Genomic DNA, 17,082 nt, shown 5'->3' with positions numbered 1-17,082 from the left:
GGAAACTAATTATCACAAAGCTTGTTTGTACAAAGTTATATTTGTGCCTTCTCTTTCTATATGGCTGGGGTATTTTTAGATTAAGTATTTGACTTGAGTAAGCTGAAAATATAGATGATGTATAGACTTTAGTACATCTGAGTACAACGTATTATCTGTGTCAGTTATACCATTCCTTTAGCAGTAGACCTGTTTATGAGATCATATTAATTCAACTTGCAGCCTGCTATGTTTAGTAGCCACAATGCAAACATTGGGCAATTTGATTTCGGCAGAAACCTTGTCAGTGCTCAGACCATGTGTGTACATTTGTGACTCTTGCTGTAAGGCTGCTGCATGGATGAGGGCTGTCACTGGCAGACTTACAGCTCACAGGTGATACAGGAAACTGGTGCCAGCGAGCTGGAGGAGCCTTTCTAGTCCCCTTTGGTGCACTGGTAGACAGCTGACTTTAGCCATCATAGGAACATGAGAGCAACCACACTCAGAACAAACGTCTGTTTATCTACCCAATATTCTTTCTCTGACAGTGGCCAAAATCTGAGGATTTTACCCTGAAACAGCATAGAAATGCTTCTATCCAGCCACTGTCAGCAGCTTTAGGACCAGTTCATGTGTCACATGTGGACAACAATGTTAGGAGCACAGGACTGAAAATCAGTAATACAACAGTACAGATACATCCCATGTTATGTTTTCTAACACAAACCCCCCGTGTTTATATAATAAATCTCCTCAGTATTACAACAGCTCTTCCTCAGACTTAATCATGAAATTCCTGGGGTTGAGGGAATTGGGGAAGCCATGTAATACCTCTGAGACTACCAAACAAGGTAAACAACTTGGTATTCTCAGAAAATACTAACAGACAAACACATGGAGAATAGAAAGTATTAGTGTTGCCTCACTGAGTAGTTGGTGAATACTTATAACTGAGGTTAGTAAACTTAATTTTACTGCCTTCCTTGAGACTTGTAAAGTGCGCGCTGTTTCAGCCATATATGTGGTACAGCATCATGCAAGTTCAATAATACTTTGAACTACTATACTTTGATACCAGCTTGTATGTCCATTTGGGAATGGCCTTTTTCATCACTATTCATGAAGTTGTGAATTGTTGATTATAAATTTCCTTCTAAGTTCAGATCTAGATATCTGAAATAGCACAGAGAATGGTACAAGAACAGTCTACTTTTTTGGGGGGGATGACATCTGCTGCTGACCTTTCAGTCTGTTTAAAGCAGTGCAGGTGTAAGTCTGAGATCAGAAAGCTGCCTTTACAGTGAAGCTGAAATGAACAGAAGATTGCTCTGGAATATTAATCAGAGTAGATCCTTTGATCTCATTTTATATGCTTTGGTCCCAGGATGTTGAATAAGGAAGCTGAGCTATAAACAGTAACTAACTGTTCCTTAAAAATCCTTTAGAGGTGTTAACATTTAAAATTTTGGGGGTGATTATGCCACGCAGTTGAAGCACGTCAACTTTGTTTAAACACTGATAAAAACTGTCCATTTGTAACAGTAACAACTGAGACATGTAAAATTACCAGCTTTTATCATAAGGTACATAGTTATTTCCCTCACATCATCAGCATCCACAGTATTTTCCCATGATATAGTGGAAAAAGTTGTATTGTTTCAAATCAGATCAAAACCACGTACCACTATTGAAAAGAGCCAGGATGGCCAATTTAATGAGTGATGTGCGCCTAAAACTTTGCAATGCTTGCTAAAACATTAGGAATAACACAAAGAAACACAAAGAAAATGGCTCAGGGTAGTTATTTGTTATGAGTTAATACTGGTAAGGATTGCTTGTGATTTAGAAGATAGGATTATAAAGCATCTTAACTATCGTGATGCCTGTCCCATAGATTGTTACGCAGCCAGAGTCATTCTCAGCATGTACCTCCTATTCCATTGCACCTAACTTACTCGCTCTACCCTTTCTAATAGAGCTGTTTGCTAGAGGGATGGACTGGAAGAAATTTTAACACATTTAATAGGATTAAAGAAATAATGCTATCTCTTAATGTATTTTTGCACGTATGTGTCAATGTTAGTGATTTACATTTATCTTCTGTAATGCATTGTACATGTGGATCCTGAGTCTCTTCTCTCCTACACCACTGCAGTCCTCACAGCACTCCAGACAGTACTCAGGTGTTACACTAGCATAAAACAGACTCATACCTTTTCAGGGATTTTGCTTTGGCCCCACTGAAAGACTAAGACTTGATGAAATACTTTTCCATACGATAAAACCTTACTTTTCCCTTAAATTTGGAAGGTTTCGGACATTGAATTTTTGAAAGGTAGAAATCTGAAGATGTAAACTGTAGTTTTTAGGTTCCCATAAGCTGTGAAACACATTTCAGTGAGTTTAGAGTTGCATTTAGTCTAAAAAGAAAAAAAGATCATAATCACTAACTTTATGAAAGTCACAGGAAAAGTGCTGGTATTACTCAAATATGAGTTTTTAGGGGGCACAGTATTACTTTACTGTGTATGTTTTGTTGTTATAGCTAACTTTTGTGCTAAAAAAATAAATGATTTTTACATTGATGTGCTGAGGGGGTAGATGGGAGATAGTCTGGAAAAAATATTGTTCAGAAAACCAGGAAGTCCTTTACCTATTTTTGAAAAATAAACTTGTGCAACTCTTTTGTGGAGCTTTTAAATTATTTTGTTAAGTAAAATATGTATTTCAAGGGAGTGTGATGAGTTGGCAATCAGGAGCAGCCGTGGGAGAGTATAATAGAATGTAACTTTTATCTTACATCTTCCTATCTGTTTATAGTCTTTCAGTGATTGCTTTTGCTTCTACAGCTGCTATTTCTTTTGCTAGCATTTTGTTTATGTGTGTTTGCATAAGCACTGAATACCAACTTGGTACCAATTTATGCTACTTTAACACTTGCTTTGATTTTTCTAGCCATTTGACATAAATGTTTTCACTATTTTATTACTCATTTTGGTTCTGTAACACCCCTTGAATCAGTACACTGTCATTATGAATTGAAGAACAGAGGCAAAGAACTGTTAGTATTTATAGCTGTTTCTTTGTCTTTTTCTTTTTGGTTTCTTAGGTTGGAAGTTCCACAAATACACTCAAAGCTCTCCAGATTGCTTTTGCTGATACTGACACTCGGGCTATTTATCTCTTGACTGATGGGAGACCTGATCAGGTATTTCTGAAATGAGAAAAGAGAAAATGCAGTAGTGTGGTGCTACAGTGATGGCATCAGAATGCTGAAGTATGAGATACTATACCTGCAGAGCTGAGTCTCTTGGATGTTGTCATAATATTGAAAAATTGTATCATCTGAGAAATGTGCTGTTTCTGAAGGGGTTTTGATTAGAACTCTCCTCCCACAGTCCAGTCTTTGGTGCATGATAACTCATGACGCTTTCCATGAGTTGTTTTAAGGATCTGGTAGCTGATTAAACATTAAAGCTGCATGTTAGTATCAAGGTTAGGATTTGTGTTAAACAGAGTATCATCTCCCTAATTTAGTACAAATATCTCATGAATTAAAAATCAGAAAATAATGATGGTCCCATAATATGGTTGGATTTAAATATTAAAACCCTGCAATCTTGTGTGATGGCTTGAAGACCTAAAAAGAAAATGATTCATAGCAAAATAAAAAAACCCAACAAGTTTATGTTCAACATTTTTCCCCAAAGAACACATCAAATATATAAGTAGGTACCTTCTTATGCTCTGCTGCAGAGCTTACACAAAGGCTATGTCATGTCTGAGGAGTAAGGGCCTAATTATTCATTTACATTATTTTCATATAAAGATGTTGCCATTAATATTGTTCCATAAGGTCTCTGTGTGATACTAAATTCCATTTTTATCCTACTGAGTCAAATTTGATCTCATGCTGAGGTGCAATTCCGGAGCAGCAGTGGTCTGGAGTTGCTTTAAATCTAGTTTTAAGTGGATAACATAATGAAAAGTGTTGTTATCGTGACTTATTGGCTGTCACTCATTAAAACTCAGTTTACAACTGATCAAAATCTTTGCATTGTTTCACACTTAATTTTGCTAGCTAGGAGCTAGCAAATTCCTATTTTATTAAAGAATAACTTGGCTTGATGTACACTTATTCAGACTCTTCATCTTAATATTTTAAGTTAGAAATTAATGTATACGTAATTTCTTTTATACCTAGTTAATAATAGCTTTTATGATTTATATTATACATTATAGATAAAAAAGAGGAAATGACCAAGATTGCTTTTAACTATTAAAGTGCAACAAACAGATATATTGCAAATATCAGCAGAAAGCTAAATTTATCAGAATTTATGACAGTATTCTGAATAATCAAAGTGTTACTAGAAGTTAGAGAACTGAGTCAATAATTTCTTTCTATGAGATCCTTCAAAATTTTTAGACATGGTAGATCTTTCACTTCCTCACCTGATTTTTATTTCTTTATTGGAGGAGGAACACTAGCTTTCCCATTCTCTCAGCCTCTATTTTGTTTTCTGGTATTGAATCAACTTATCATTTAACTAATTTAGCTTAATAAAAATATCAACAGTTATATCCATCCAAGAATATTCAGTTATATACATCCAGTGATACTAAACACCAGTGTAGTTGTTTAATTTCCTACGCTTTAGTAGAAACAAAGAGTATTGATTATATTATAATTTAAATTTTATTTGAGTATCCTGTGCCTTAATGCATTATCAGTGTTTCAAATTAAATTTTAAATTAGCACATTTTATATAATTATGAAATAGCAATCCATATAAAGTGTATGCTTTTAACTCATCTATATCTGTCTCTAAGCAAGAGTATGACTGATTAGATTCTTACAAATTTTCATATTTGATAAATACATTTCTAGATGCCAAATGTTTAATATATATTTTTCAATTTTCAGCCCCCCCAAATAATTTTGGCTCAAGTCCAGCTTCATCGTAAAATTCCCATCCATACTGTATCCTTCAACTGTGATGATATAGAAGCTAATAAATTTTTGTACAAACTATCTACTGAAACAGGGGGACGGTTTCATTATTACAACATTTATTTGACTGATCCTGATGCTGCAGAGTATATTACTGTGAGTAGTTGAAAATAAATATGTTTGTTTCTTCATGCTGTTGAAGGAACCACAGGACTGGCATTATTGTGATCTCATAGTACAATAGATTAATAAAAACGAGGGTTAATCCTAGTCGGATTTGAAGCGATGTGAAAGCAATGGATGTGCCATTTTTTACTTATGAAATTTTATTAGACTACAACAAAAAAGCCCAAATATCATGCAACATACATCTGTACTGCTACTGTTGCAAACCTGCTCCCCTCTCACCCCCCAAAATCCAAAAAACATAGACCAAATTCAGCTCTGGAAGAAACATATGTGAGCTATGTTGTCTCAGAAATGTTACCACTTAAAATGAAACTACGTTTTGTATTCTGTTAATAAATGATAGAATACCGAGCTGAATTTAAATGATGATGAATGAATGATTCTATGAATTTTGCTAAAAGTTTGCTCTACAGTAGCCACTGGGGAGGGATCTATAATGTGTAAAATGACTAGAATAGCAGTTACCTATCAAGTGTGACTAAGCAGCTCAGTCTAACAATCCCCAATAGGAAATTTCTGAATAGACTAACAGAAACCCCCATTTAAAGCATGTTCTTGTTTTTAATTAAAGTTAAAACTCAGTTAATTAGTTCCACAAATTTTAGAAATGATAGTAGTGGAACAATGAGAAGGAAGATGTGAAAATAGTCCAGCGCTTGAAAAATTTCAGAGTGTGTACTGGGCAATTTAAGTGATGCTGCTGGTGTGAACAGTGTGACACTGCGTATGTTGGAAATATGAGGGCCAGAGTCTGTGTTGTCCATCTCCAGATTTCTGGCCCTATGGGAGTTGTAAAGGGATCATTGCTGGCATTTCCTTCCTGTTTCCTCCTGGAGTCCAAACGATTCTCAGTTAGTTCAAATGTTTACTTAAAGAGTATGGGTTTTACTTCTCATTTTTCGAGGACAGTGTGTGATACAGCTGTGATCTGTAGAATGACAGGACATCCATTGTAATGTACATATCTTGTATTGTACTTTATTTATTTGTTTGTTTATTTATGTATGTATTTGCTTGCTTGGAATGAGGGGAACTACTGACTTCATTACATTATTCTGAAATATGGCTGTTCATATTTCAGTGGGTAACTGGCTTGTTAGGGAATGCTTGTCCTTCTCCTAAAAAGGAAGAATAATTTGAAAGGCTGTATCGCCAAGCACATTTTAATCTTGTTTTCTCTAAGCTTTTTCATACATACAGAAAATGAACAAAACAAACTTTGATTTAGGAAACAGAGAGACTACCTGAAAAAGTATACAAAATTTTTCAGCTGTCCTGAGTCATTATTCAAAATTATTATCAGAGCTTGTATAGTTTCAGTTCAGAAATGAAACATGTTTAGGAGTAATTGTAATAAAACATTTGATTTTCTTTTTGTTAGAGTGAAGACATACATCTTTTGAAAAGAGAGATTGAACAAGGAGAGAGAGACCTAGAAAAAGTGAAGACCTTTCATGCCGAATGTCTGATGATGGATTGTTACAACCGAGAAAATGATCCAGAGAATAAGTATGTCCTCATACTGCTATTACGTTAATAATACATTTCTCCTTTTTCATTGTCGTACATTTTTAACCTCTGACATTCTCCTCGTTTAAAAAGAATAACATTCTCCTCTTTTAAAAGGAAAGGTTGTTGGTTTGGGGTTTTTTTTAACAGTTACAGTAATGGAAAAGAAAAATTCACAAAAATACACCAATAATGTGATGCCTGATTATTAGGAATAATTAAAGGAAAGAGGTGAAAATATTTTTCTGTCTCCAGCACATGGTAAAGTTGCTCCCTCTGATCTAGAGAATTCACAAAAAATTGTTGGCCTATTAGTAGAGCTGGCTTGGTACTTCATGATGAAATTTCTATTCATTGGGATATGCTGATTGAAACATAATTTACATACAAATGTATTTGTTTAAAAGATGGCAAAGTCCATAAATGAAATTCAGTTTTCTTCTTTTCACGTTTTATTTTACAATGTGCGTCTGTATGTTCATGCCATATTTATCCTTGCTTTTATTCAAAAGATAAGTAATCTCATCATTAAAAAATTTTCATGTTCAGCCAGTTGAAAAACACATTGAAAACCTCACAGTGCCAAGAAAGACCGTTCAAAGACTCCTGAGCCACTGTGCAAAACTTTTTTTCATGTCTGATTGTACTAAGGTCTGCAACACAGACCTGGCTTCATACATGAAGTTACTTGTAATCTCTATAGGAGCACAGCCTTAATGAAAAAATAGCTTGCCTAGTGCCATATTTATCTGTGCAGTAATAGTACAAAAGCAAAAAAGTACATTAAAAATAAAACCAGATTTTTAAGGCAGAAATCTATTAAAAACAGTAAGTTAAAATAAAGGTAGGAACAGGAAGTTCCATCTCAACATGAGGAAAAACTTCTTCACTGGGAGGGTGACTGAGCACTGGAACAGGCTGCCCAGAGAGGTTGTGGAGCCTCCTTCTCTGGAGATATTCAAAACCTGCCTGGACGCCATCCTGTGCAACCTGCTGTGGGTGATCCTGCTGTAGCATGGGGGTTGGACTAGGTGATCTCCAGAGGTTCCTTCCATCCCCCACCATTCTGTGATTCTGTGATTCTGGATTAAAATAAAATAAAGTAAAAGTGGAGAGTGCTGTGGAATGATTTCATATGTATGGAAGGGCAGGTAGGATGTCCAGTATAAAAATGTAGAGAAGTGTTTATTTCAGAATTTGTGTATTTTATTTTTTATTAATGCTGGGACATAGGTATATATGTGTGTATATGCATATATATGTGTGTGTATATATATACACACATATGTGTCAGTTATTTTCATGGCTGATGGTAGGTTTTGAATCTCCCAGGATTCAAAGTAGCTATTACAGAACATTCTGACCTTAGTAAAAATATATGAGGGTGTTGCCTTAAAAGAAATGAACATCTTTTAAATGGACTAAGGAATGCCTTTAAATAGTTTTAAAAACTAAGAATATTTTAACCTCCTTAACCTCCTTTGAACTCCCCTTTGAAATGTAGACTAGGATAATAAAGAAAATACTTTGCGCTGTTGGAAGCATTTGAAATGCGTATTTAAATTACCAGAAGTCTTCAGCTTAGCGTTTTTTAAACCAATGATACATGTTTGAAGTAATTTCTTGCTTGTTTCTTCTTTTTGTCGCTTACAAGCAGTAATCACAAGCAGACACATGCTGTGTCGTCTGTAACTGAACACATTGAAGAGCTGAGTACCGCTCTTAGCAGTAGGCCGTGCTGTGCTTCAGAAGAGCCAGCACTGACACTACATCAGCAAACCTGGCAAACCACTGCTGACAGTCCAGCCCGAAGGAAGAAAGCGTTATATGCAGGTGAGACTAAAATGAACTCTAGCTGTTAGCAGAATTTATTCACTAACTTGAAAAGATTTTGTTAAAAATAGCAAAAAGCATTCCTTGTTGTAGGAACAAATGAAGCCTTCATCTTTCCGAAATTCTAACAAACTTCATTTTTATTTTTCAACCATTTTGCTCATTTGACCCAAACAGACAGACTGATGCCTGATGTGCTTCATCATAGGCCCTGCAATGAAAAATTCACCATTTTAACACAATGTTTTGAAAGCTCTGTAAACAGTTTTTTAACAGTAGATGTTAAGCCTTTCTCTCTTTTTATTCTAAATAAGTACGTCTTTGGCAAGAATGAAGAACTGATCTATGTTTCATTAGTTACAGCATTACTTACACTAATAGTTCCCCTTTCTACACCTGTAACACTACGTTTCTCTTTGAAGTATCCCTTGTATGTAGTCTGAAACCAAGTTTACCCAGCTGATGTAAAAGAAGTTTTCATCCTTGGGAAAGTACAAAGTACAAATTAGTGCTGAAGTAATTTTGTGTTTGAGGTCTTGTGTAGGCAGTCCCTTAAAAATTGGGACTGGATACCAAAGAGGAACTCAAAAATCCCAGGCATGTATTTGAGCAGTAAGTCAGCTCTTCTTTTCTTTCTCTTTCAACACCTACAGAGCAAACAAAGACGAGTCTGCTGCGAATCCTGAGCCATAGTGTGAAATCTAGGGAAGAAAGCCCAGAGGAAGGAATATCCCCTGAAAAAAAGAACTTTTCTGTCAAAAAGACTGTGAAAAGTACAACCATTTTCAAAGGCAAGTTGAAGGAACAGGAAGCTCTGGGTGGGGCAGATGATAACGTTTTTCCTGCTGCATTTGTAACTAACTAATGGCACCTCATTTGAGGCAAAATTGTGCAGGCCTGCAGTACAAAGGACTGGAGCACAGCAGAGATGCAGAGAGCTGGACACGCAGGAAGGAATTGTAAGAAGGTCCTTATAGCTGTGGCCAGACTCCTGCCAGTGCCCAGACTATTTGGTTTACAACAGCTTAGTTACGTCCACAGTATGTGGCAGCTGTGGTACAGCTATGCCTTAGGCTGCTGAAAGGATATCACAGTTGCTTCTTATCAACAGAATAAATAGATCTTGAGAATTGTGTTACACAGTAATAGATTGTTCAGTAATTTGTAGTTATGTTCAATGTTGAGGTTAAAGCTGAGAGTGGTGGTTCTAATTCCGTGGTACCAATGTAAAAGGAAGTTGCACTTTACTAATATGCTTAGACTTGCAAAAAACATGCTCTCTGGAACAGACACATATGTAGAGACGAAAGTATTTCCAACAGGACTGGGATATACATTCAGATAGTTTTCATTTCTCTCAGTAATTCATGCAACTCTGAACTTTATGATAGGTCCTCTAAGTTGTTCTGAAACCTCACCTATGATACTTAAAGATTTTTTTACTTTTTTTAACATTTCAGTGTCTTATTTTTAGTTCTTTATATCCCTTTTATACAGATTTTCATAGCGGTATACTTTAAATTAGCCACTCCTGGCCATCTCATTAGTGATAGTACTTGGTATCACATCTTTAATTGGGGAATAAACTGATTAATCTTTCTTTTTGGGTTATAAGAAATAAATACATACAAAGTTCAATTTTAAAAAAAAAATTCACCACATATTTTCTAAATTTCCTCATTGATTAATTAGGGCTCATGAGGCATATGGTAACACTGTTACTATTGATCAAGCACCAAGAAACACAGGAAACATAATTCTCATTGATTAATTTAGCAACTGAAATAGACATTTTTGTGTAGTCTTTGTGACACTGCTGGTAGGCTCAAATAAAAAATGATGCTATTATATGTCAGCTTATTTATGTATACTTTTGTGTGCACAAAACCTGTGAGATAATGAAATGTAAATGTTTTGTCTTAGATCTGAAAATGCAGAAAGCTGTGAAAAGGACACCTAAAAGGTATGTGTGTGCATGTATAGATACATCACAAAAATTACATTTTATATTTTTCTTCAGTCATGTCAAACTTCTGAAATGTATTTCTACCTCGTGCTACATCTTACAGTCTCTTTTTTCTAGTTCTCTAGATACCTCTTCCGCCCTTTGGTTAAAGACGCATGGCTTGGTTGCTAGGCGACTCACCATCATGGATGCCTTAGCTCCTACAGCTGTCCCTCATGGTACCAAATACATCCCAGTTCTGGACAAGCATGTAGTTTCTAAAGTATTTGATGAGGTAAAACTCTTACACCATTTCAAAGCAAGCATAAATCTTGGTACTGCTTTCAAAAGGATTTTTTAATTAATTTCTCTAAATGTCATAATTGCGTTCTCTGGTGTTCACTGTGGATGGTTGATGTGCACTAAATGTATAATGTGTATCTGAACGTTCATTCGTGCATCAGTAAGAAGATAAAACTGATGGTTAATAGTATTTCTTGCAGACTTTACCCTCAAGTTTTAAAACTATGTATTTTTCTTTCACAGCTACCAGTTGATGGCAGTGTGCAGCCGTCAGGTGTTCAGCAATTTCTTGAGCACCACAGCCTCTACTGATACATATTATGTATCAGGAGTATGTATTTTAGGTCCATGCAGTCATTTTGAAAACTTTGCAGGTGCACAGTTTGTGGATATGTGCATTCTCAAGGTTTACATGTATCTGCTAAGACCTTTTGAAAAGTATTGGAATTCAATAATTAAAATTTAATTCTGATAGGTGGAGACAGTTGTGAGATTCTGGAAGTGCAAAATTCACAATGAATTGTGTATCATGAAACTCTAACTGCCATTCCATTTAAAGGAAATCCATTTTGTGGCAAGTTGCTCTAATTTTTCTTGTGTGATGCATCCTATGAAAATCCTGTGAATATGTTGCAGGTCATTTTAACTAATAAAAACTGTTTCTTTAAGTAACACTCAAAGAAAAAGCTAAACAGCATCTATTTAAATAATAAGGGGTAAGCAAGGGTTTTGGAATAGGATGTGATATAGAACTAAGTAAAATATTTATAGCAAATGTACACATTTGTACATTTTAAAGTTTTTTAAATTTAGGAATGGGAATTTTTGCTATAGTATGCAGATAGTGGAAGCAAAACCAGATCCTCTGTTTTAGTAAAAGCAAGTCAAACCTAAGATCTTTTAAGGATTTTTTTGAAGTGTGAGATCTTTTTTGTACACAATAGAAAGATGGCTTTTTGTATCAAAAGCATTTTAAAAAGTACATGTTAACATTTCAGATGTAAAATAGCCATTTTTCAAAAAAAATCAGATATTCAATGATTACAAACTATACAAAACAATCTACTGTAAGTGAAATGTCAAACAAAAGGCATTGTGATTTTCACTCTTACAACTGATTTCAGAGCAATCACTTCTTTTCTCATCTTCTTCTGGATACGCCTACTAAGTAGAGCTCTTTCTGCCATGTTTCTAAATGAAGACTCCTTCGAATCCTTTCCAGACAATCCTGAGCTGCATTTAAACTATTGCTATTTCCAAAACCAGCAGTCTGTAAAACATAATGGTCTTTGAAAATAGTCAATGCTATGATTCAGCAAATGATACAGATAATTTTTAATGGTAGTTCATGGGAGCTTATGGTACTCTAGTTCAGGGCTGAATTAAGTTCAGTGTTCTTAGGGTGAACAGCTGCTGTACAGAATCTAAACAGTGATCCATGGGCTTTCTTTAGAGTCAGGGTTATAAATACAAAATAATACATCATTTTTACCACTTTTTTGTACCTCCTATTCCCCATTACTTGTATGGAGACACTCAGTTTCTCAGGCAGTGGAGAATTATTGATCTACATGTAGAGGTGTGGATTTTTTCTGGATCTGAAGCAGGGTATAGAAAGGAAAAAGAAGGTTGGGGGTTTCACATGAGGTGGAAACAGTAGAATTGCTGAGCTACGGAACCCTTTCTCCCTCAAGCCTCATGCCAGCATATCAAGGAAAAGCATAAAATGGGTTCTGGGACTAGACATAGAAATTGAATAGGAAACATTAACAAATTGATTAAGAATCTTGATTATTCCAGTACTTCAGAAGACTTAATTGAAGATAATAAATGTACAGATATTTTTGCATTCTTCCTTCTGAGATTTTAGTTTTCTTGGTGTGGAATGCAGACATCCTTGTTTGCTTTTCTGGGGGTAGTATAGGTTTTTATTTTTGGTCTTTGCTAGCAGTGATGATGGAGTAACTATGAGCAGTTTTCTCACCTTGGAGATGTAGCAAGTAAAAGGTTTCCATGACAACTGTTCATTAACAAGAGGCTGACCTGTTGTTTTCAGTTCTATGTGACCTGCCAGTTTCACCTGAGTTATTCCAAAGAGGTTAATTCATTAAACCACCCATCAGATTGATATCCAGAAAAAAAATTGGTTTGGGGGCTTGTCTAAATTATGCTGTGGTAGTTCTGGAGCAAACCTTCCCTATACAGCCATCTGAGTATCTGTTGCAGCTTGTGGCATCTTAAGTAAAGCTTTGCAAGTCTTGGACCTTTGACCCAACACTTTGCTCAGAAGAATCAAGTTCAGATTCAGCCAACCAAAACATCTTGTTCAGCCTAAAGTAAGAAACATTTTTCTAGGGTTATTGTGCTTTGGTTTTGTCTTTAAAAATGTGAAATGGTTTTGATTTAAAAGCCATTTTGAAACAAGTGAATACTTTTGATATGAAAGTTTAAGTATTCAGTTTAGAAAAATGAGAAAACATTTTGGCACTAAAAAAGTTTCCTGATGATTTCTTTCAGCTGAATCTGTCAAATTTCACTTGACTTCATGACTAGTTTTCATTTCTCTCAAAGTAGACATAATATTTCGAATTTTCTATTTGCTAAGAACACATTCCATTCTGGTTTTATTCTTCAATACTCTAATAATGTATTTATGTTTGTCTGCTCCTCATATTCTATTCAAAGTGGTGTATAAACTGTATTAAATACTCATTTTGCAAATGATGCTGTTTGTACTTGGAGTTAGTCTGGGAATTTGTAAGAGAATGTAGGAGAGGCAGAAACCCTGCTGAACTTTTATAAACTTGGTTTGAGTAACATAGCAGACAACAGCCATGGCAGTATGGAGCTGGAAGATGGGTACTCTCAATTTGTTTGCCTTTCAGCTTTCAAACTCCACCTGGAAGTGACAGGTAGCCAGATATCATGGCTCTCAGTTCTGGGCAGAGATTTACCTCATCTGTCTCTGGCAAGATCCTTCACTGACATGTTCCCATTAAATTTAGCTTCTAAGTGATCTTAAAATTAATTTAACATGAGGAGCTTTGATGTGGTCTGGCACTGATGTGACACAGATTTATTTATCAGAGAGAAGAAGTCCTCAGAAAAAGAGGGGAGTATGAAGTCACACCACTGCTCCTGAAAAAATGGTCAGTAATTTGGAATCCAGCTAGGCTGTGATGATTCAAACACAAACAAAACATCACTGAAAAATGTTCTTAATTAAAGAAATCTTTTTATTGTTTTATTTTCTGATTGCTTGCCTTATTCCCCCAACAGGGGTTTTAATTTTATTTAAATTGAACCTCATCCATTTTTTTGTCATCTATATCCTGATCTCAGACAGGCACTTGGAGAAGCTTCCCACTCAACCATATGTACTGAAGACAGTTTTTGGGAGAGTAACATCTCTCCATCTCTTTCTTGTTTTTTTGTTTTGTTTTGTTTTGTTTTTAATCATCATCAGGATGTTGATGTACAAAATAGCTTTTCTTATACAAACTGCTGAGTAATTTAAGAGGCTGAGTGATGGTGGGACTTTGGATGGAGAGATGGGAAGGAATCTTTCCTCCTCTCTGTCATCCTTTTCTACCCTGTTCTCTGCCTTTTTGAAGATCTACTTGTAACTGTATGACTTTCTATTTTATAATGAAGTTGACTTATGTAGATGCTGTATTGTGAGACTTGAAAGGTATTGAAGTTCCTGATTCTGACCAACTTAGGTTCCTAAGTGTTATTGTGGTTAATAATAATAAATGCTAGTTTCAGTGAGCAATATCCATGTTGTTCACTTTTTGGTGAACAGTGTGATGGTGAAAAATGTCTCTCTCTACCTTTAGTGCTCTAATTCCTTAGAAAATATGGTCCTCCAACATAACAGTATTAAATAGACTTAAATAAGTAACTACCACACCTGTATGCTAGAATTAGATGCTAATAAGTATCAGAGAGTGTTGTTTTAAAGCAATACAATCTGGAATGTGGTCATGATCTTGACATGCTTGTCTCCCTTCTGACCTACCCTTCCATTATTAGAGTGTCTTTTTGACAGTACTGATTTAGTTAGAATTAACTAGTAGTTAGGAATCTTAATTTGCAACTTCTGCATAAAGGGATTGTATCATTTCAGGAGATTTTATCAACAGGCTGGAAACTATGTCTTAATTCTGACATTTCTTTGGGGTGCTCAGATATTTCTTTCTGCAGCCTTCCAGTGTTCCTTCTGTCTGTTCTGATTCTTGGAAATAGACTCATGGGCTTTCAGGTATTCTGATGGAAAAAAAAGTTGTATGATAAATGAAGTCTTTGTCTTTTATTGTATAATAGATGTTACCATTGGCACATGTTAGCAACGACAAGAAGCGGATCACACTAATTAATCCTCAGGCAGTGAATCTCGATGCCTATAAAAAGAAGCTGGAACAAGCAATTAAATCCTATGAAAGGCAAGTCTACTCATCAGTAATTTATCATGTTTGCAATCTAATTTCAGATTTTTTCTTAGGTAGTGGGTATTCACACCCACATGTACTTTGCTCAATACTGGTAATTCTGTACATTGACACACTTTAATCCACCATCAATTTGTAGGAGAAGTGTTTATTTTCTTCAAAAAAGGTGCAGAATGAAAAAAACAGATAATAGGCAAGGAGATAATAAATAACATGTTGCTCATATTATGTTTTTTCAATGACAAAAAAAAATAAAATGTTTACTTTCTGGGAATAAACCTGAAAGCAATCTTCCCTGGGGAGGAATTCCCCCCTAAACATACAGTAGTAGCCAGACTTTTAACTTAACAATTAAGCTCCTAAATCCATTGACTGACTTTTAAATTAGTGGCCTGCTTTCTGCTGCCAGCTCCCTCACACCTAACTATGGATGCAAGAATATAACTAACTGAGGGACCTATGAGATACTGACAAATTTAATTATTTTTTTTTGAGAAAGATATGCATTGTGCTTACTAATTAAATGTTGGTAAAAGCACATCAGAAGTAAACAGGACAAGGGCATTTTATCTCTAAGATATTTCTTTCCTTGTTCTTTGTGCATTTATTTTTAAGTAGTGCAATTATTTGACTACTAATGTCATTCAGTAACCTTATGAGAACTTTGACTAGAATTGTTTTAATAAATGAAATATCTTTTCAAGCTGTACTCTAATAACATTTACAGATGTAATTATTTTATATGACCAGGTATGGGTAAGAATTAAGGGGCCAGCTAATATGGGTGACACTGTTGTGGGTGTTGACTACAGGCCACCTGATCAGGAAGAGGAAGTCGATGAGGCCTTCTGCAGACAGCTGGAAGTAGCGTCACGATCACAGGCCCTGTTTCTCATGGGGGACTTCAACCACCCTGATATTTGCTGTAAAGGCAACACAGCCATGCACACATAGTCTGGGAGGTTCCTGCAGACTATTGATGATAACTTTTTGACTTAGATGGTGGAGGATCCCACGAGGAGAGGGATGCTGCTGGATCTTGTACTAGCAAACAAAGAAGGATTGGTTGGGGATGTGAAGGTTGGGGGCAGCCTTGGCTGCAGTGACCACAAGATGGTGGAGTTCAGGATCCTGTGTGGAAGGAGCGGGCAATAAGTAGGATTACAACCCTGGACTTCAGGAGAGCTAACTTGGGCCTCTTCAAAGACCTGCTTGGGAGAATCCCATTGGTTAGGGCTTTGGAAGGTAGGGGGGTCCAAGAGAGCTGGTCAATATTCAAGCACCACTTCCTCCTAGGTGAAGATCAGTGCATCCTGAAGAGTAAGAAATCAAGCAAAGGAGGCAGGAGACATGCATGGATGAGCAAGGAGCTCCTGCAAAAAGTCTAAGGGAAGAAGGAAGTTTACAGTATGTGGAAAAAGGGTCTGGCCACTTGGGAGGAGTATAGGGATGCAGTCATACAATGTAGGGATGCAACAAGGAAGGCTAAGGCCCATTGGGAATTAAATCTGGCAAGGGATGTCAAGGACAACAAAAAGGGCTTTTTCAAGTACATCAGCAGCAAAAGGAAGACTAGGAAAATGTGGCCCCGCTGCTGAATGAGGTGAGTGCCCTGGTGACGGAAGATACAGAGAAGGTGGAGTTACTGAATGCCTTCTTTGCTTCAGTCTTTGCTGTTAAAGCTGGCCCTCAGGAATCCCAGATCCTGGAGGTAGGAGAGGAAGTCTGGAGAAAAGAAGACCTTCCTTTGGTTGAGGAGGACCGGGTTAGAGAACATTTAGGCAAGCTTGACATCTACAAATCCATGGGCCCTGATGGGATGCACTCACTAGTGTTCACGAAGCTGGCTGATCATATTGCTGTGCCACTCTCCATCATCTTTGAAAGGTCATAGAGAACAGGAGAGGTGCCTGAGT

At 36.2% G+C, this 17,082-nt stretch overlaps 1 protein-coding gene across 20 annotated transcripts in view; it reads left to right on the top strand.

Moving 5' to 3' along the window:
* Window positions 1–17,082, top strand: part of VWA3B (von Willebrand factor A domain containing 3B) — a 73,308-nt gene that overhangs the window by 29,541 nt on the left and 26,685 nt on the right. For 17 of the 20 annotated variants that reach the window (XR_008580084.1, XM_054849313.1, XM_054849350.1 and 14 more), the window contains 8 exons: window positions 3,092–3,190; window positions 4,910–5,092; window positions 6,507–6,634; window positions 8,289–8,467; window positions 9,121–9,258; window positions 10,391–10,430; window positions 10,551–10,707; window positions 15,042–15,160. Coding sequence is in view for 19 of the 20 variants with exons in the window: in XM_054849313.1 (XP_054705288.1) it covers window positions 3,092–3,190; window positions 4,910–5,092; window positions 6,507–6,634; window positions 8,289–8,467; window positions 9,121–9,258; window positions 10,391–10,430; window positions 10,551–10,707; window positions 15,042–15,160 (1,043 nt within the window). In the remaining variant the exon portion in view is untranslated. The remainder of the gene's footprint in view (window positions 1–3,091; window positions 3,191–4,909; window positions 5,093–6,506; window positions 6,635–8,288; window positions 8,468–9,120; window positions 9,259–10,390; window positions 10,431–10,550; window positions 10,708–15,041; window positions 15,161–17,082) is intronic. The other 3 variants (XM_054849340.1, XM_054849304.1, XM_054849419.1) reach the window with 1 other exon arrangement.

Source organism: Grus americana, chromosome 1, assembly GCF_028858705.1.
Source record: "Grus americana isolate bGruAme1 chromosome 1, bGruAme1.mat, whole genome shotgun sequence".
In the NCBI taxonomy this organism is placed as follows: Eukaryota; Metazoa; Chordata; class Aves; order Gruiformes; family Gruidae; genus Grus; species Grus americana.
This window is presented reverse-complemented; position numbering and strand designations above follow the sequence as displayed.